Source organism: Simochromis diagramma, unplaced genomic scaffold (genome assembly GCF_900408965.1).
Source record: "Simochromis diagramma unplaced genomic scaffold, fSimDia1.1 OVJJ01000501.1, whole genome shotgun sequence".
Classification (NCBI taxonomy): Eukaryota; Metazoa; Chordata; class Actinopteri; order Cichliformes; family Cichlidae; genus Simochromis; species Simochromis diagramma.
Window position 1 is genome coordinate 3,059,335 of NW_024387320.1, and position 21,256 is coordinate 3,080,590.

The following is a 21,256-nucleotide window of genomic DNA, read 5'->3' on the forward strand; positions in this document are numbered from 1 at the left end:
GCGTCAAAGCAGCTTTGCGACTGTGTTACGTAGAGACAGTTTCCTGTGTCACGTTTGAATTGTAAGCTTTTCCTTCCTTACAGACTAGTCATAGCTCATGGTTGTTGTTTATTTGTTTGTTTTTTGTTTAATTTTACGTGACATTAGTATTTGGGCTTTCTGGCTCCATGATGGATAGATTAGTAGGCCTGTGAAATTGTCCAAAAAATGAGTAAGCTGGTTAGTGAATTGCAATTGAAACTCTTAGCCTCATGGCCCTGCAGATGTTTGCACCACCATTATAACATCAGTCTTCGGGGCGTTATCGTCTCGTTGACTGGCGCTTCAGTGCGCACTGGAGAGCGCAGCGCTTCTTGCGCCCCCAGCAGTCTCTCCCCGGGACAACACTTGGCTGTGAACCTGTCCCGCCTGCCTCACATATCGCAGACAAGCTGCTGCTCCTGCGGCGGCGTTCCTCCAACACTCCAACCGACGACTCGGTGGTTTCGTTATGGACGTGCAGACTCTGAGCGAAGCAGCGCGCCGCATTCCCCAAATGGCGGAGTGAGTGAGGATGCGATTCCCCAGTTCCATCTTTGTGTCGGTGTCTCTGTTCACGGCCGAGACCACGGCAGCGCTGTACCTCAGCTCCACGTACCGCTCCGCCGGAGACCAGATCTGGCAGGGGCTCACGCTCCTCTTCACGCTCGTACCGTCCGTGCTCGTGCAGCTCACCCTCACCTTCATCCACCGGGACCTGAGCAGAGACAGACCGCTCATTCTGCTGTTGCACATCTTGCAGCTCGGTCCCATCGTCAGGTCAGTGCTGACATGTTTACCTCCGTTTGTCAAACAGGAGCTTGGATCCCATTGTATCCACAGTGTCCACTGTGTTCTGCCGAGGGCATGTCTCTTACCTCCCACAGGTGTCGTGCCCACGGATGTTTTTTTTTCCTCTTAAAAACATGCCAGGCCTGCCAGCGCATAAGCTGCTTACAGATGGTGCGATGAATGCATTGCCCACATGCTGTTGTTTTCATTTTCTCTCGCCTTTTGTCTGGTTGGCTCCATACATACTGGCGCATGATGTGCTGTATGTCCGTGTTGTTCAGCTCGGAAGCAAAAGGCTGATCAATGTTGCCACTGTTGATCGATATATGTTACATATATACACCGACACAGCTGGCAGGCTGCCGAGCCAAAGCACTTACAGTACAATAAGGTCTTCTACCAGTTTGATCACCTTCAGCCATGATCGTTCGGGCAAAGCTGATTTATTCATGACTGTTCTGACTGAAAGGACATTAAATCATCGACAGCCTAACTGGAGTCGCTCCACACTCACGGAGAAACCTTTAAATCATAATAGGCCCGGTCTTCCTCTTTGTATAAGCCTGAGCCCAATCCTGTACATAGAAAGCATCCCTGCTGTACACACAGAGATGAAACTGCTATCAAACATACAAACAGCAGGAAATCTGACTCTGGTAAACTCATTAAAACCCACTCATGGTTTGCAGTTGGTTGATTAATTCATTTCCAGATGGACAGAAGAGTGATTTACAGACTATGTGTGTGATTCAGTGATGAAATGTGAAGACTTGCTCTTGTCTTAGTTCAAAGTTGGTTATGTTATGGGTTGGTACATTTCTCCTCTTTTTCCTATGTTTGATAAACCAGAAATTTTGGATTAGTCATTTGGGAACTGATCAGCAGTTTCATCACAAACGCAAATCATTTTAGTAGTTGCCCAAAGGGAAGTAAACAATAGAACCCAGCGACTGATCTGCAGTGGTAAAGACTAAGCATTAAAGGTGTTTCCATTATTAAAATCGAAATAGACTTTTGTTTTTGTAACTTAAACCTAGAAAGGCTTCAGAGGGAAATCCTATCTTTCATTTGACCTAAAGGTCAGACTCATGAATGATGATGACGACTATGGAAGTGCAGCTCCACATGCTCATAGTACCACATCTGTTTTTATCACTCACTCTTTAAGTCCTTTCTGAGCTAAAATGCACAACTGGTTTCTCAACTGTGAAAATGTATCATGTTGGACAAAACAAGCTGATTTAACAAGTAATTATTTTTTAAGATCGGTTATTTGAGCAGTTGATTAAACTCATGGGTGTTTTTCTAATCTTCCTCATTCAATTCAAGCTTTTGCTATTTTCTAAAATTAATAGACCATATTAATAACAACTGTGACAGGCAATCCTGACAATCTAAACAACCAGTATTTGCAGCCACACATACGGTAATTATGCCTCCTCATGATTCAGCTCGTGAATAGAGTCGTACTGAGCAGCACAGCCTCCCTACCCTCCCGACTGCATTCAAATGATTACTGTTCAGACCTCTACATCCTTCCTCGGTGAAGACCAGATCTAAGAATAGCACATGTCACTGCTGGCTCCTTATCTCTGACAGCAGACCGGGGAATGTCTCTCTCTCTCTGCTGCAGACAGCACAGCAGCACTTCCTCCTCTTGACTTCCCAAAACAACACCTCTGATATTTTGATGTGTGTCACCATCAGAGAAAGTATTCAAATCTCTCACAAGTCTGCGTTGGGTGTAATCATTTCTTCTGTTGTCGCCCTAAAGAGAAGTGCTCTTTAATCTATTTAACACTAAAGTGTTGCTGAAGAGTAGTTTGTCAAAATAACAGAAGTCTACTTCCGCCTTATCTGCAACTCGAAATAATTTAAAGCTCATGTACAACTTAAACGAGTGCAAAAGCTTCAAAAAATTGCATAGATGTGGGATTTTTAAATGGGCGTATGCGAAATTATTAAACAAATTATCCTTAAGATGTATTTAAACCTCCAATAACATTTTTTTTTAAATACTCGTGACTCTGCAGTAATGTTACAGGTCAAAAATCTAAATGTTGCTAGATGAATGGGAACAGAGGCCTCATAGGCTAAAGGGACAAATACGCAGAGCTGATCTGGGAGTGAAATGACCTTTTAACTCTTGAAAGCTTATTTGGAGAAATCTTGTTTTTTTCTTTTGTGAAGTGAGCAGTTTCTGTGGTATTTCAGGCCTGCTTGTAGAGCAAAATGACTGGATGTGCATCAGAAGTCTTTATAAAGTGACGTGTCCCAACCTGTCATCGGGGATATAAAAATAGTGGTTATAACTGCTATATTTCGTAGCAAGAAACGTGAAATAACCAAGTGAACTGGGTCACTTGTAATATGAATCCAAAGCAGATGTTTTCCTCGCGAGCTGGTGGAGACCAAAGACTGTGGTAAAAGAGAGCAAATGCTGATTTCAAATACACACGAGTGACTGAAGCATATGACTATCATTCTGCCAGCAGTTCATCATATGACCTGGAGTGTTGTAAACAGCTGTTTACATGATCCTGTTACATAAGTTCATGAGTTTTGTCAGCTAAAGGATCCTGTTCTACGACGTCTTTAAGCTGTTCTACAGGATTCAGATCTGGTAGCTTGACAGACATTTTACTAAACTCATCATGATGTTCATAATGAGTCCAGGTTGCTTTTGCTCTGTGACAGGCTGGGAGCAGCCATAAAAACATGCTGAACTCTAAAGGGCTGCACATGTCCAGTAATAACACTAAAATAGGCTATGGCATTGAAACAATTGCTAATTTATATTAATGAGCCCAAAGTGTGCCAAGATGACAAGACGACACCACCCCTCCCCCAACAGAAAAGCCACAGCTTTTTGTATTCAGCTGACATCTTCAGCTTCAGTCTCAGGATCGGACTCATTTTTCACTGCAAGATGCTGTTCTGCTCAGCAGTTAAGAGTGGTTATCTAAGTCACCGTAACCTTTTTCTTATCTCCATCCAGCCCGACCGTTTTGGCATCACCGTCTGCAGCACTGCTGCTGACACGATGGGTTTTTTTTGGTTGTTTTTTACTCAGACGTCTCTGAGTAAACTCTAGAGACATCTGCGGTGAAATTCCCAGGAGAGCTGCAGTTTTAAAAATAGTGAAATCGAGCCATCTGGCGCTGTGATCACATTTTTTCACAATTCTGTTGTTTAATGAAAACATCTGCAGGATTTTGCATCACCAATAGTCGAATAGTTACATGGGATTACAGGTGTTCAGGTATTCCCGACAACATGCTTTGCTCTGCAGAGACAGAGCGCGAGACTGATATTCACCCTTGAATGACGTCGTTTATTTTTACTAACTCAGTGACACGTTCACTAAGCACGTCTGTTCAGTGTAAGTCATGCTGATAAACGGTGTGTCCCTGAGCACTCCTGTGGCTAAATCCTTGCGACTTGCTGTTTACCGGCTGTGCATCAGCACTGCTTGACAAGGACAACGCTGCCTCAACCTTTGGCGCTTTGCCTGCTCTATGCACCTCAGTGTTTTTAGAGTCGCACTTGCCAATACATGACTCTGTCCTGTCATTGAGGCCTCATTTGACACAGATAATGGATAGCCAAATGAGGATCATATGAAAATTACCCCTGGCTCTTTGGGCTTCTGTAGCTGCTCATAATTCTGAGCAACAAGCATTGAATTAATATGCAGAATAAGCTATATGTATTCTTCAGCTATACTTATTATAAACAGTAATAAACTTTATGTTACATCAAATTTAAGCTCTGAATAATAGCATGTTTCCTGTAAAGTACAACCTCACATAAACTCACAAGACTACATAATCAGCAAGCAGAGAAATGGACTAAATCGGCCTTAGAAGGAAAATGAGTCCTTTCCTTAAAGAGCTGTTATGGCCATTAAAAGATAAGCACAGTTCATTTGCCTTATGCTGGTCAGTGTTTCTAAATTAAATAAAGAGATCTACCTTTACAACACTGTGCTGAATTATTAGATTAGAGGGTTGTTAATGAGACAGTACAATATATCCAACTTTCATCAGGTGGATGAAATCCGATGCACACGCTCATCTCCTCTCCTGTTTCAGGTGTCTGGAGGCCTTCTGCATCTACGGCAGCGTGGGCCGCGTGGAGGAGCCTTATGTCAGCATCACGAGAAAGAAGCAGATGCCCCGCAGGGGTCAGGCAGAGGAGGTGGAGCGGCAGGTTGGGCAGGCAGAGGGGAAACTGTTTACGCACCGAGCGGCCTTTGCCCGCACCTCTGTCATTCAGGCCTTCCTGGGATCAGCCCCCCAGCTCACGCTGCAGCTCTACATCTGCGTCCTGCAACAAGGGGTGTCCATCGGAAGAGGTGAGGGGAGCACGTATGACGTAAGCGTGTGTTTGTGTGGGACCGGACAGTTTTATGGATCGTCCACCCATCCGGCTCTGCTAAGAGTCCGTCACAGGTCCTCTACAATGTGGGCTGATCAGCTAAGTGCGATATTGGAAATGAGAGAATGGATGTTTTCATGAGTCAAAGTGGTGTTATGTAACCGCCTCTCTGATACTAAAGATGGAAAATGGTGATTCTGTTTGCCAACAGGGAGCCAGGCTGTGTGTGTTTCTGTGTATGTGGAGTGGGGGGGTGAGCAGGTCTATTCCTGAGTATTCCTGGGAGAAATCGAGTAAAGGGTTCAAACAGTCAAACTAGGACATCTGGTCTTTGAATTGGGTCAAAATAAAAGATTTTATAAATATCTCAGTCTCATTTTGTGTCATAGCCCGAACGTGAAAATCTTAAATTACATATTTTAAATCTGTCTTAAAATAATGGTCCCATATTGATATAGTCATTTATACTCATACCGCCAGTTTAGGATCCCATCTTTATTTTCTTGCGAGTGTAAATTGTTCACTTACATGGAAAGCACAAACAGCTTTTTGTTTTGTTTTTTAAAATCTTTCTGAAATTGATCTGTGAACACATGAAGAAACAACCGTCTAACTTCACTCATAATTTGTATATAAACCAACTAAAGTAACTGAAGTGTTGTTACGACCCCCTCTGCTAGGCGACAGGAGGGGAGAAACATACACAAGCCCTCTCACGAAATCTGAGTAAATAAGGGGTTTTATTACAAACATTAAACGGAAAACCGATGGGGCTGTTCAACACACCACCGAGGAAACAATTAATACACAATGAAAAGAACAGGCAAGAGTAAAAGCTAAGGGTTAACTAAGGCAAGCCAGCATCACAAAACTCTAATGAAACTAAGTTCAGCTGTATACCAGGTTTAAACAAAGAGCAACACAGCAAACAGGTTTAACAAACAAGCTTCACATGCAAAGCAGACGAGGAGGCCACTGCATGTTCACCTCAGAGCAGCAGTTCACCATAGTGTGAAGGATCTTCAGCCTTTTATACTCCCCGGTGCAGACAATCAGCCAGTCAATTGGTCATGGAGTGGTCATGGGATCTCCAGGCAGCCAATCGTCCGCGAGGTCTGGCACACTGTGATCTGCATAAGCACAAAAGGGTAGTCTCACTCTCTCCAAGGCCCAGGGCCGTAACAAGTGTTAAACGGGATTTTAATGGCTCAGCATGTGTAAAATATTTTATGAAAGAAAACTAGTTTGTATAAAATTATGTTGCATGTAATTAAACTGTGATATGTCGTTCTTCTTTTAACCTTTTTGGGTTTATAAATAGAGAAATAACCTAAAACTTTAGGCCTGTATGTATTTAGAGGCCTATCTCTGCTTTGTGCCTTGTTACTTTAATACTGTGTACCTAGGGGAGAAAGCTTTAACTACACCTTCAGTCTGCTTTTGATTTGTTTCAATTAGCTTATCACAGATTAGTTTCACGTGCAGAAAATGCCAAGTTAATGGCATCATCCACTTCTCTCTGTGATTCAGTCTATCCTGTAATAAACTAAAAATGTCAGCCTTATTACTGTTCTCGAATATTACAGAAAACATAGTAATTTTGACAGCAGAAATTTAAACTCATACCAAGCTTCTTTTATATGCACAGGACGTCTGTTTTCTTCCAGCTGTGAAATGAGTCTGCAGTGGCCTGTCATATCTGTCTTTGAGTGAGACGTTCTGTCAGTGCTCCAACGTCACTGCAGTGATAACACTGTGTGACAGCTTTCATAGTCATCAGTGGATATTTTCTTGTTTTCATTCTCTGTAAACCCTGGAGACAGTTGTTAGAAAATCCCAGTAGATCAGCAGTTTCTGAAAAACGTAGACCAACCGAACGCAAACATCCTTCTTCTCCATTCTGATGCTTAGTTTAACTTCAGCAGGTTGCTTTGATCGTGTACGAATGCCTAAATTGAGTTGCTGCATGCGACTGGTTGATTCGATATTTATCTTAATTACCAGTTAAGCAGATGTACCTTACAAAGTAGATGGTGAGTTTAAAGCTCTATTATCATATTTTTTCTCTCAGAAATCTGGTAACGCAGTACTTCATGTACACACTCACCTTGGTAGAAGAGTTTTTCAGGAACCAAGCAGTGTTTACATGGAATGAGCTGCAAAGTATCCTAAACTGGAGACGTGCTTTCACTGATTTATAGGCAGATTTGTTTGTTTTATTTTTTCCAACTTTTTAAAAAAAATGACTCTGTCTCTATCTGCATGTCAGGCACACTGATGGTGATCTCCCTCCTGTCCATTGTGTATGGAGCCCTGCGCTGCAACATATTGGCCATCAAGATCAAATATGATGACTATGAAGTGGACGTCCGGCCTATGGCTTATGTTTGCATATTCCTGTGGCGAAGCTTTGAGATCGCCACTCGCGTTGTGGTTTTGGTCCTGTTCAGTTCGGTGCTCCAGCTTTGGATCCTGCCCGTGGTTCTGCTGAACTTCCTCGTTTTCTTCCTCTACCCCTGGATCCTGTTCTGGCAGAGCCACTCCCCTTTCCCTGAGAATATAGAAAAAACTCTGACCAGAGTGGGAACCACCATCGTGCTTTGCATGCTCACGTTCCTCTACGCCGGCATCAACATGTTCTGCTGGTCTGCCGTGCAGGTGAAACTCAGTGACCCAGACCTCATCAACAAGTCCCAGAACTGGTATCGCATGGCCGTGTACTACATGTTGCGTTTTGTGGAAAATGCCTCGCTGCTCTTGCTCTGGTACATCTATAAAACAGACATCTACAAGTTCATCTGTGCCCCGCTGCTGGTGCTGCAGCTGCTGGTAGCCTACGCCATCGCCATCTTTTTCATGCTGGTCTTCTACCAATTCTGCCACCCGTGTCGGAGGCTCTTCTCCTCCAGCATGACCCAGGGCCTTTGGGATTGCTCTTCACTTCTCTGCCTGATGTGCAGCTCTGGCTCTCCACAGAACCGGCCCATGGTGAAGGAGGCCCCGACTCCATCTGCGCCGAAAGAGCCAGCCACACAGCGGCCCCACGACACAGCCAGCGACAGCACAGACGACATGCCTAACGACACGACGTATGACATGCTCAATGACACCACCTTCGACACGCCGAACGAAATGGACAGCAACATAGGAGGTGGAATAAATGGCAACATTAGACACGGTGTACCCTGCAACGTTTAACACATCAGAATTATTCTTACGTGCCATTAAGAGGACATTATCTAACCTTCTTTAACCTTTTTAAGTGCCACATGGATCCCTCATACATCCATTGCAATTCTACATGAAGAAAACGTGTCCTTAACGTGAGAGCTATCCTTGCTGTAAACGCGCAGCCTGTCTTATCAGACTACATGCCAACAATTCATCCTGCAGCCTTTAAAACCAAGAAAAAACCCACAGGCACCATCACCTCACTCTCTTCTTTAGGTTCGGAGACCGTGTCCACGTATATGCTGCATTTACTGATCACAAGGAGCCAATGCATTTGAAGTGATTGTATTTAGTGTCTCTTTGGCATGGAGGCGTGCATGTGTGGAGCCTCAGACGAGGTGTAACTGGTTACTCTGCAGAGGAGGGGGAGAGCCGGCCCCGTGCTAGTTTTTTTGGCCGCAATTATGCTTTTGTACTCCTTAATAAGAGCTTTAAGATTAATACGCGCTGCTTTCGTGACGTGCTCGTGTTTGATGATGAGATGTTAATCGCCACACGTTGTAAAAGAGCCTGTTCCATCGCCAGACATGTTACTGTAAAGCACGGACATTCCCAATGTCTTTTGCACGTTTACACAAAAAAAGAAAGGACTTTGGTGGTTTGGTTCATTTTTTGAGCAGCAGCAGCTGTAGTGATGTGCTTTGTTTGGATGTATTTGCATTTTCCTTTTCTTATTTTTGCCTATTATGTCTGTCAACTGTGTTTCTGTCTGTCTGTCTCTTTAGTTGGAAAATTTACACTGAGTGCACGCGAAACATTTACTGTATCTAACTGAAAAAGAGTCTGTGTTTTGAACTGTTAAAAGTATTTATTCTTATTTCAACCTTTAATGTACTAAGAAAGCAAAAGAAAGAGAGAGAATGTGATTGTGGTTGTTTTTGCACTAACTACTTTTTGCAACGTGTCTGCAGAGAGATGATGACCTCGGGAATCACATGAATGCTTCTTATGTTTGTACAAATAAGAAAAGCACTGTTTAAGCCAAAAAAAATTAATATACACATCAAACATATAGAGACACAAAAGGAGGCACTGAAAATATGAAGTCGTACTTTAAAAAAAAAGAAATTAAATTTATATTTATATGTGAATATTGTCTTGCATTATTTTGATCTGTCACGCAATGTGAATCTGTGCTGACCTCTAGTGGTTGATCAGTGAAACTGCCTGTTTTAGCAAATCCTCGTTTGCAGATGACTAGTGAATTTTGCTCTATCCTGACTTACTGAAGTGACCTGGGAGGGATCTGTGTGGCTAGTGGGATGCTCTAAATGCAAATTAAAGGCACCCACTGTTTACTTAATTATCTACTTTAGCAAAGGTGCATTGGCACACCCTTTATAAAAGACTTCTTTTCAGTGGGTTGGAGGTGGACACAGAGAAAATCAGGATATTTAATCAGAAATAAAAATAAATTTGACGTAAATGTTGAGAATAACTTGTGTTTCAGTTAAAAAGTGTGTGGCAGCATTGTGCACCAGCTGAAGATGAGACAGGGAGGACTGGCTAACACCAACATACAAAGAATTATAGTAATCCCATGGTAAAGATGTGGATTATGGTTTTAAAATTAGATTTCAACAATGTCTTGTTTTTTGTTTTTTTTTTAAATCTTCACCAACTGTCTCACCTGAAAGAAGCTGGATTTCACCACTGCACTGATCTGACCATCCGGTCTAAAGTCAATGTCCATCCTAAAACAAAAGTTTGTGACAGTAGGCTATCCATACTGTGCCATAGGGTAAGTCCCACCGGTGACATCAGAAACAAAAACAATCACCTCTTAAAATTTAAGACTTAGGCTAAGATTTAGAGCCATCCAAGCTTTTAGTTTCTCAAGACACTCAATTCAAATTTGAATGAAGCAGTCATCCTTCCCAATAGCAGAGGCCCAAGTATTGAGCCCTGTGGAACCCCACATGACTAATATGAAAAGTTCTCGGAGCCAGGTACGCTCTGAATCACTCCAGAGCAGTACCAGAAATGCATACACAATGCTCCAAGTGGCATACAAAATATGCTACACTGCGTTGAAGGTAAGTTTAAGCAAATGTGGTGCTATGAAGAGACCAGAAACTAGAGTGAAAAACCAAGTACGTTTTACTCCAACACTGGTTAAATCCATCCTCTCATCCAAAGGTGTTGGCCTTCAGCTTCTTTATCAGTGCTCACTAAAACACACTGTGGAACATCTTTAAAGACTTTATTGGACAAAATTCAACAAAAACAGTCTTGAACTCAACAGTAATACAGAAGATCTTAAAAAAAAAAAAAAAAAAAGAAAAGAAAAAAATCCTGGTTACAGGGACTGACCATTAAATGCATCACAGGAAAAACACTGTTGTTTTGTCTAAACATTTCAATAACTTATTAAAATATTAATATAGACTAGTAGAAATACAGTATACTGTAGTGATTACTTAAACAGAGCTTCTCTAACATACAAAGCTTCTTATAGTCGTAGTTCAGTTTCTATTAAGGGAACATAGTGAAGGAGGCAAAGTTGCAAACATGCTAACATTTTCTAATTAGCAGCACAAAGCACAGTTGAGACTGAAGGAATGTCATCAATTAAAATTAAAATAGTTTTTCCTGAGGGATGAATATCAGTGCTAAATTTAATAAGAAACCATCCAATGAATGTTCAGATATTTCAGTCAAAAACACAAATGTAAACTTCCTGCTGCACACAAAGAGCAGTCATCTGTTTTTACACAATGGGAAAAAAAAAAATACAGTCAACATGTGGTACTTCTGGGCCAAAGAAAACACCTGAGCATGTTTGAAAAGTACTTTCCAAACAGGTCTGTTTGCAGATCATGACTCCAGTCCAGACCAAACAACATTTTGTCACTGTCAGACCTGCACGTATTCACAGGCTGCCAACTCAAACCAAAACTGTTGTTCCTGCCTGCAGGGAGACATAGATACTTGTAGGTCAGCGTCTATCAGAGGGTATAATCAGAGGATCTTCAGTGTCATTCAAGCAAAGTTTGAGACATGACAGTGTTCGAAGATGGAGAGGTGGGCGCAGGGCTGTCACAGCGCCACAGCTACAGCAAACACACTGACCACACAGTACATGGTGCGGTTCTCCCACCTGACAGTACAGCTCCCTGAAAACCCACAGACAAGCAGAGGAAATTACTCCAAATCATACATGAAAGACATGTTTTTATGATTCCATTTATAAACCAGTTTTGTGGGCAAGTTATTCAATAGATCAAAAAAACTGACCAACAACCATGGCACCATGCATCAACATAAGGGAGGCAAATCTGGTCTGAGTGTTGGGGGGTGTTACAACCCACCTCTCATATATTAATTAACCCGGTTTAATCCAAAATGTAACATCAGTGTCATATGTAAAATGCAAACACAGATATTAACTATTATTATTGTTATTTCCACAATTATAGCTCCAAGTTGGCAGCACAGTGGTGTGGCGGTTAGCACTGTTGCCTTATAGCAAGGAGGTCCTGGGTTTGAATTCACCCCCTCTCTGGGGGCTCTCTGTGCCTGTGTGGGTTCTCCAGCTTCTGTGTATGTTAGGTTAAATGGAGATTCTGCATTATAGCAAGAAAATGTGATTTATTCTAACATTTGAAAACAAAAAACAGAAAGGAGGTTTCTGGCACAACTTCACCAACTTCTAAGCTACATAGAGAAAAGAATAAAAGATCAGTCTCTCCAGTCTATTTAAGCTTAGTCCTTGACTAAAAACTTCTTTCAATGGCAATCATAATCAAAGTTTTCTAAGATTAGGCTTAATCCATGTGTGGGAAACTGAGCCTTTAACTTATCCTCTTCTCCATGAACCTTGGTCGTGGGTGAAGCAGTCCCAGAAACTTCTTTAGGAGCGCTCCCTGTCGACAGGGACGTTTCAGTTTTAATGAAAGTCTGAAAAAATTAGAAGTCCAGTAACTGGTGACGAAGTCCAGAGTGTAGATCAAACAGTTAAGTTGTTCCATGTGCTGAAAATATTTTTGGAGTTTTAATTTCCTCCATGGGATTAATAATTACAAGAACGCGTTTAGGTTTCATTATGATTTCATCTGCTTGCAGGCAGGTCTGTGCTGGTCCGGCCATCTACTTATATTTTTATTATAAGATCATTCCTATATTTTATGCTGTGGGTGATTGAGTACCTCTGTATTTTGACTGTTGTGGTTATTTTTTGTTTGTTTTGAATCAGTAAAAAAAAAAAAAAAAAAAAAAAAAAAAAATCACTAGATAAAACTGATTATTTTCTCCTCTTGGATGTGGAGGAGAAAAAGTGGCACATCACTAATGTGTTAGCCTTTGTGCCACTTCCAATTAAAAATATTGGATTTAAATGATTTTGAAATAATCTTTGTTTTTTTGAGTGTCTCACCATCAGTGGCTGTGTCCCAGTAGCAGGAGTTGGCTGTGTGGAGCCCAGCGCCGCTCTTCTGCATGATCGTACAGTTCACTGCGACAGATCAGAGAGCGGCTTTACAAAAAACACACGCTTACCTTCACACACAAACGCTACAAATAAGCTTGATGTCCTGGAAGCTCACGTTATCGAACACAGGGACTTGCTCACCTATGTATTTGAACGCCCGCCCTTGTTTCACCAGGTGAGTGAGTGAATGCTCCACTATACTGGCCGTCCACTGGTTGACTTTACTCTGGTTATAATCTGTTCCACCGATGACGCCTTCAACACACTGAGATGAAATCAGTAAACAGGAAGTCATCCATCCATCTGATTGCATTTAAAATACTGTTTATTATGAATGTTTCCAAAGATTAGAGAACATACCTCTTTTACCGAGACACTGATCTCATCGGGATTAAAGCTGACCTGCAGGATCAGTTTTAAAAGAAGCACAAGGAGGATCCGGGTTATTCCATGAATGTTCAATCACTGCCTCCATCTGAATCCCTCAACATCAACAGATTTTGTGTGCGGTCATTTTCGTATATTTAATCAAGTGACGCGAAATCTGATGTTCATGCTACAAAAATAGTCCTCATTACAGGTCCTTGAAGTACACAGGGCAGGCTGAAATTTGGCCCTTTTTAATTCATCATATTTTTCCCAGTACACGAGATTAAAAACGACAAGTGAGAATTTCAAACCAAAATCTGTTTTACAGGCAACTTTGACACCAATATCATAGGATACGTCATAGTTTCAACTGCAAAACTGCACAAATGAACTTCTTTGACACAGAGGAACAGAGACGTGCATTTGTATCCTGGATGTTTTATTTGTTTTCTGACAATTCACTGGCGAAAACTTCAAAAAGTACATTTTGATTAAACCTGGTGATGTCATAGGCGGCTGGTTTAAAAAGAAAAAGTTAAAGACCTCATTTTAATCTGAGTAAAAATAATCTGAACTGGAAATCATCCTAAATAAAATCACATAAAAATTCAAGTCCATGTTTCATTTGTTTTGTTTTGTTTTTAAATGCACGCTTCGGTAATTTTATATGCGTGTGTATTTTCTCTAAAATAACGTGCCCATAAACGCACCACTGAACTCTCATTAAGGTCGACATTCTGCTTTGAAATTAAAGTTGCATTAATTACATTTTTGAATCAAATAAATCAAATCACAGTTAAACTAAGTATTACTAAATGAGTCAGCTTGCCCTCACCTCTGCAAGTGACTAATAACCATTTTATTTTATTTTTAATGCGAGCAGGAAGTTCTTGTCCTACTGCGCTTCCTGTTTGTATAGCAGAGGATTTATTGCTTTGTATAATGGAGATTTGAGACCAAACCACAGAAGTGTCCAACTCCAGGCCTCAAAGACCAGTGTCCTGCAGGTTTTAGATATCAATGATTTATTCATTACCAGCCACTGAAGAATTTCAAGACATGTTGAGGAGGAAATGTAGTCATTTAAATCAGCTGTGTTGGATCAAGGACAAATCTAACACCTGCAGGACACCGGCCCTTGAGGCCTGGAGTTGGACACCCCTAAAGGCTTTTCTCATTTCTCCAATTTGTGCCTCCTCGTCTCCTATCCCTGTGACCTGGAAAGCAATGTCAGTGCACCACAATGAAGGATGTTTGCATCAGGAGGATAGAGAAAGCTGTATTATTTGTTATTAATATTGATATGAGATGATTAACTGCATGATCACATTTTCCCTTCATTGTATTTGAGGCTGGGTTAAATTAAAACAAATGTTATCGCCTTAAATAAATCTGATAACAGGACCACACCTAGCTAACAGGCTAAGCTAGCAGCTAGCTAATTTAGCTGTAAGTTTACTGCTGGCTGCGGACCTTTGGATGAACTTCGCTCTTAAAGAAAGCCGTACCTCCTCTCCAGAGTTATACTCCTCCATCGCTGCCGTCACAGATAACACTGCTGTCTGCCCTCTTTGTGGTCTCCGGTGTGTCGGCTGTTATTGTTCCTGTTCACTTCCTCTTGTTCGCAGATGACGAGCGAAGAGAAGAGCTGGACCCGCAGCCTGAAGCGGGACTGTTTTCTCTGTATCGCCTCTCAGTGGCTCAGTTCAGACGTTACAAAAGCGTTTTAGCGTTTTAGCACAGAAGCGCCACACAGAAAGAAATATACTGAGAAACACAAGAGGAGAAAACATTTGTGAAACCTTTAGGATGACTAAGATTCATCAAATATGTTAGAAAAATTACTATACTTATTATATTACTATTCTTTTTTGGGGGGATAAACATGGTCAGCAACAACACTCAGGTAAGCTGTGGTGTTTAAATGATGCTCCGGTCCAAAGGGCTGAAAATATCCCACACACCATTACACATTTCACTCTCTACTCACGTCCTCTGATGCAAACAAGCTGCCAAATGTTGCCCATAAATGAAGTGAAATGGATTTAAACAGCATTTATAAAGGATGACTGGCAGGAAGCCCTGGTCAAACCTATCTCTACATTTAATAGACTGAGAGAGACTCAGTATAAGATTTGTTATGGACTACATATCACTCCTGTTGTTTTGCACAAGACAAATCTCTCTCTCTCTCATCTGTGCATTAAGTGCCATTCTGATAGGGAGGAAGCATCAATTGATTTCCAAGTTCTGGACAACGATTTCCAAGGAACATAATGAGATATTTAAAATAAAGATAAAATGTTAAAATCCTGGCGTTTTCCTCTTAAGCCTCCCCTCCCCAACCACAGCGCATTAAAGCCTTCTGGAGAAGTTCCTTGTAATTGCCAGAAAGTGTATTTTACACAGTTGGATCAAAGCTTCTGAGCCAAGTGTTACCCTTTGTTACCGGGAATGAAAAGACTACACACAACTTTGTTTTGTGTGTGTGTGTGTGTTAAACTGTTTGGTGTTCATTGATAAAACTTAAGAACAAGTATTGGGGGAGAAACAAAGAAGATTGCACAAAAGCCAAATGATCTAATTGATTAGAATAATTATTAGACTGATCATTTTTTATTTTTACAGATAGGATTTTGCTGTAGCCTACTTGTAAAACAATCATACTGCGTTATTTTCATTTGCTTAATGGTATGATGGCTAAGCATCCATCCATTATCTTCCTCTTATCTGACCTTGGGTCACTTTTTGCAGCAGGGTAAACAGGATGTTGTTGACGCCCTTCTTCAGCAACACTTTCCAGTTCCTCCTGCAGGATTCCGAGGGGTTCCAGTGCCAGATGAGATAAATTACCTTCCCAGTCGGTTCTAGATCTAACCCAGAGTTTCTTCCAGGTTGGGCAAATATCTGAAAAACCTCCAGAGGGAACCACCTCAAGCAGCTCCTTCTGAGCCAAATGAGCAGCGACTCTACTCGGCGCCATCTCTAAGGCTGAGCCTAGCAATGAAGGCTGGGCTGTGGGTAAAGGTGGGTGTCTGACCCCCAGCTTCACAGACTGGCAAAAAGCATTTGTTAATTTTTTCAGATTTGTTGCAACATTTTTAATTTGATTAAATTATTATTCAGTCATATCTCTAACCCTTCAAATGATCCCAGTAGGTGTTCTGTTTTTTTAACGAGTTACTATATTAAAGAGTTCACTTCCATTTTGCGGCTGATTGCTCAGTGTGTTGAACAAAAACAGACAAATACAGCTGCTTGGTGTGTGGATGGATGAGTCAGATTGTGTTTGACATTTTAAATGTAACCAGAAATCCTTTTTATTTCAGACTCCTGCACTGTTTACCAAAAGGTGTGCGGCACACAGACATAAACAAGTTGTGTGCCTTGTTAATATTCATTTGTGTGTTTTATCCAAAGATAATCAACCCTCCCAGTCCTTCGTGAGACTAGTAAATAAACAGTCACTCTACAGCAGGCATCTCCTGCGGCCATTACCACAGAAATACAGACTCCCAGAGGATGCCAGCAGGGAAATCCATAATACATAATGTAGCAGTGACAAGGGGGAGTTTCCCTCAGCCTAGATCTGCACTGCAGTGTGCGCTTTATGAACCGACTTGCCCTTTAAAGTTTAATTTATACGGACAATAAGAAGAAAAAGAATGAATGTCGCATTGTCAGAAAAGAGCCATTTCTCTGTCTCTCTTTCTCTCTGGCTCTCTCATTCACACACACACACACACACACACACACACCACGCCCCCTCCTGTCGGGAACACCCTGGCTGTGGATCTCTGCCTTCAGACGGTGCTGAGGCGCACCGACAGGCTCTCACACGGTTCATGATTCTCGGGCTGACTCCGCAGCCGGCCGTGCTCACCCCCCTCCGGACCCTCACCGTGAAAGGCGGGCACACCAGGTAAGACACCGCCGCTCTGCAGGTCAGCCGGCAGCGCTCCGGGACGCTGAAACACCGGCGCGTTGCATACGGCACATATGGTAAGCAGGTGCAGCTTGTTCGCAGTTCCTGATGTTTTATTTGTGCCTTTTCCTTGTTTTGCGGGGACGAAAGAGGAGGGGAGGGGGCTCTCTCCGTCCACCATCACGACCACGACCTCAGAGGACTCAGCACACATCAGTGGGTCCAGACAGCCCCGCTTCTTACCTAAAGTTAGGCGCGTTTGGGCAGGTGCATTGCAGCAGAAAGCTGGTATTTCCCTTCTTGCCTCCGCTGATTTCGACGGTAGATTTACCTGTTCGTTAATTTAATAACCTGTTGAGAATGTGTTGCACTGCTGAACTTGTTCCAGCCGACCGAAGAGCTGTTAAAGATGATGTGAAACATAAATAAAGCACAAACAATGTGTGTTTAGATCAAGTGATCTGAGCTGGTTTGATGTGACAAGAAGTGACCGTGTAACAAGGCTGTTTCATCCTATTCTTCTTATAATAAACCGAGTTTTAGCCTAATTAGTGATGACCTTGTCCGCGGAGTCACCAGGATATCCCACCAGGTCTTTTCCATGGGGGTTTCACCGTAAAGGTGACAGGCGCACAGCAGTGGCCTCGGGATGCTGCTGAATGTATGGAGGCTAGGCTGGTTGTGTGACACAGTGCTCATTGTACTCTGGCTGCGCTGATAAAGAAACAGGCTGACCTCATTCTGCTGTTCAGAGGTGGGTTTTGCTTCAGATGAGCAGAGGTGCATGTGGGTGATCCAGAAATGAGAAGTTCTTCTTCCATTTGGTGGTTGAAATGTTGTCAGCTGCAGGATGTAAAAAACCTCTGCTCAGCTACCAACAGGAAAACATGATGTATGCAGGATTTATTTATTAATATTTTATGCTTGGTTGGCTTTCCATCAATTTGGGGCCTCGGCCGTGGAGAATAAGTAATCATCGGTGACTCAAATGCATATTTGTGTGTTTTTGTTTCGGGATACAAAATGACAGAAAATTGAGGAAAAAGTGGCAAAAAGGATGTTTTCTGATTGCCTTGTTTTGTCTGAATCAACAGCGTAATAGTGAGCTTTCACTCAAGAATAGTTCATTTTTTCATCAGTGATTTAGGCTCCAGAGTGAATTATTTGTTTGTAGATGGTATTTTTTTTTAAGTGCTAAATCATTTTTGATTTAGAGAGGATGAAGTTGAATACTTTTTGAAATATCCAAGCAACAAGAAATCACCTAATGGTATTTACACAACTGGTGGAAAAAAAAACTTTTAATTTCTTTCTGTGTAATCAAAATAACAGTTTTTTCTTTCTTTTTTAAAATTTGTCATTTGTTTGAATTTGCAATATTTGATTTAAAAAAAAATAATATTTGAAGCACCGATTGAAATGAGGAGCAAGTTTGCTCCTTAGGTCAGACATGTGGGCTGATCCATAATTAAATTGTATTTACTTTTCTTATTTGGCCTCAAGTGTTACAGCTTAACAGCCAGTATAATGTGAAAATAGAAAAGCCCAATTCAACTTTCCCAAGTGGCTCTTAGACCTCAGACAGGGTTGGCTGCTGTCCAGAGTGGCTACTTAACACTGACAAAGTAGATTCAGACGAGAACTGGCAACGTTTTCATCTGTCAGCCCCGTCCACTGAGTAGATTTAAACAACACTGCTGAGCTAATGAGCTCATATATTGCATAATTTTTATTATGAACCCCTAAAAGCCTATGTGAAAGATCCAAAATGTACACTGCTGTTTCCTTCATAAACAAGCCATTGCAGTGTAAGAAATTATCCTGCCGTATTGTAATTTGTCATACTGACGCTTCCCTAAATTGGTTCATTCGGCTCCTCTAAGCAATAGGTGCGGTTATCATTTGAGGCTGTTGTATCGTAGTCTCGAGCAATGTGCCTCGGTGATGATAACCGAACCTTCATGCAGCACACCCGCTGTGGGGGTTGTGAGGGGAACAAATGGGCAAATAAAGAATGAGAGAAGCAAGCGAATGTAGGGATTCCCTGATTTCTTAACACAAAGGCAGGGGAGCTCATCCAGTAGTGCAGAAAGAATCCCTGGGGATTGCAGTCACACAGCATTAGAGGTCTCCGGGATCTGCCGGCACAGGATAGAGGAGTGTGTGCGTGCATTTGTATGTGTGCACATACATTTGCACGCACATGCATTCTTATGACAGACACTGCAGGCTGCAGCCAAATGTGCCAGACTGATACTTGTGTGCTGCAAATCCAAAACCTCTGCTTAAAGTTTGAGTCATGGTGTGGCTCTTTGTATCAGTTTGACTTGAGACAAAACTATTATACCACAAATATGTCATACTTTCTACAAAGTCGTATTTCAAAAAGCAAACTAGACAGCTGCACCACCTTTCTGTAGCTGTCTAGATTGCAGTATCTGACTAGCTCATGCTGCGCTTGTGGTTGATGCTCGCAGCGTTGTCGTGAGCTGTGAGATCTTGTTGTTGTTACAGATAAAGAAGGTGAAGCTTCTTTGGGAAGATGGTAAAATGTTGCTCAGTGCAGGATTTAAAGCCTCAATCTAAACTTGGTGTGGTCATAATCATTTCTATTTTTTTACATGAGAAAATATGTGAAGATATTTTCTGGAGTCTGAGAGCCAAAGTCCTCTGATTTCTTACGCTTCCTTCCATTCTTGTCTGCCTAACCGATTCAAGGTCCTGAGGGAGTGGAGGGAGGGTTTTTGGAGACTATCCCAGCTACCATAGTTCGAATCAAGGGGTACACCCTGTACAGGTTGTTAGCCTGTCGCAGAGCTAACACAGAGAGACAGACAACCATTCACATTCACACCAATGGGCAATTAAAAATCACCAGTTAAACTAACGTCACTAACTACATGTCTTTGAACTGTGGGAGTAAGCTGGAGTAAGGATTTCTTACGCTGTATGATAAAATGTTCAAGTTGAAGGTTATAGTGCTGGATAAAAGAAGAGTAGCTAAGCCTCACACCTGACTTGCTGTATCCATAAAATATTTAATTCATTCCCTTGGCTTTGTCCATAAACTGTATATAAAAGATGGCCATGGCTTCTGTCTTCAGAAAGTGTCTTAAACAAACATTCATGTTTATGTCTGTGGGTGAAAAACAACATGTGGTGATCTCTAGGCTGTATCGTCATATAGTCCCTTTCATGTGATCACCAGTAACTGATACGGTTGTCACTGGGGCAGGTAAGTGGAACGGGTTAATGTATACTAGTTAATGGAACTATATCCACCCACCATAATGCATACTGCACACCAGCGAGTTTATTTCCTCCATTTATCTCCTCCACAAAGCGACCAGCAGATGAGCCTTGTTTAGACAGCATCGAGCGATTGGACGTACCGTAATTAGTGACCTTAAGTGGATGGATATGAGCTCAGCAGTTAAAGCAATGTTAACCTTTGTGTGACTTTTGTTTTCCTTAAATTTTCCTCTTTAGGACTAAATTTATAGTAATGTGTTCAAGACTTTCTTTGTGAAATGGCTTCCTGTCGCTTCTCCCTCTTCACCCTGCCCTTCTTTTACAGCAACACGCACACAAAGCTCTAGTGAAACCAGAAGTTTAGGAGAAGACATAAAGTCAATGTCTCTTCAAATGGTCAGTTTTATTCACCTCTGTTTTAATATAATGGATTTAATTTAAGTGGAATGCAGAACATGGATTTGGGAGATGGTGGCATGAAGCTTTAGGAAGGCAAAATAAACTTGATATGAGCCGAGTAATAACAATATGTCATGCATTAATATTCTTCACCCTCACATGTCTGACTTAACAGTTATTTTTTAAATATTTGAATATTCTCTTAACACAGTGGGCCTAAAATCACACAAAAGACATAAAATCTGGCTAAATAAAGTCTATAGTTTTGTTTTTTGTAACAGCTTTTTACCATATTGAAACAGATATAAACAAACAGTGAACTGATTTCTTGCAGAAGGGTTAGTGATGGATTTTATTTTGATACAGTCTTTTCTTTTAATTTTACCAGTTTGGAAATATCTCATATTTGCGGTCCCTAATATTTCAAGCTTCATCTCTCTGTTAATGAGACGTATGAATGA

The 21,256-nt window shown here is 41.6% G+C and overlaps 3 protein-coding genes across 7 annotated transcripts in view; 2 read left to right on the forward strand and 1 right to left on the reverse strand.

Moving 5' to 3' along the window:
* The first annotated feature begins 119 nt into the window (after positions 1–119).
* On the forward strand, positions 120–10,718 carry xk (X-linked Kx blood group (McLeod syndrome)). The gene is made up of 3 exons (XM_040005418.1): positions 120–798; positions 4,905–5,167; positions 7,460–10,718. The coding sequence occupies exons 1-3, from the start codon at positions 554–556 to the stop codon at positions 8,386–8,388; spliced, it is 1,437 nt and encodes a 478-aa protein (XP_039861352.1). The 5' UTR covers positions 120–553; the 3' UTR covers positions 8,389–10,718.
* Positions 10,611–14,982, reverse strand: LOC120717433 (dynein light chain Tctex-type 3-like). 2 transcript variants are annotated; one of them, XM_040005424.1, is made up of 5 exons: positions 14,728–14,982; positions 13,211–13,252; positions 12,992–13,115; positions 12,797–12,874; positions 10,611–12,321 (listed from the first exon to the last, which is right to left on the reverse strand). In XM_040005424.1, the coding sequence occupies exons 1-5, from the start codon at positions 14,752–14,754 to the stop codon at positions 12,311–12,313; spliced, it is 282 nt and encodes a 93-aa protein (XP_039861358.1). In that variant the 5' UTR covers positions 14,755–14,982; the 3' UTR covers positions 10,611–12,310. The 2 variants fall into 2 exon arrangements, with proteins under 2 accessions (XP_039861358.1, XP_039861357.1); XM_040005423.1 differs by having other exon boundaries at positions 10,611–11,537; positions 14,728–14,977.
* Positions 14,983–16,948: 1,966 nt separating this feature from the next.
* Positions 16,949–21,256, forward strand: part of sytl5 (synaptotagmin-like 5) — a 45,060-nt gene continuing 40,752 nt past the window's right edge. For 2 of the 4 annotated variants that reach the window (XM_040005414.1, XM_040005416.1), the window contains exon 1: positions 16,949–17,141. The gene's annotated coding sequence lies outside the window, so the exon portion shown is untranslated. Of the gene's footprint in view, positions 17,142–17,443; positions 17,899–21,256 lie in introns of those variants that run through there. The other 2 variants (XM_040005417.1, XM_040005415.1) reach the window with 2 other exon arrangements.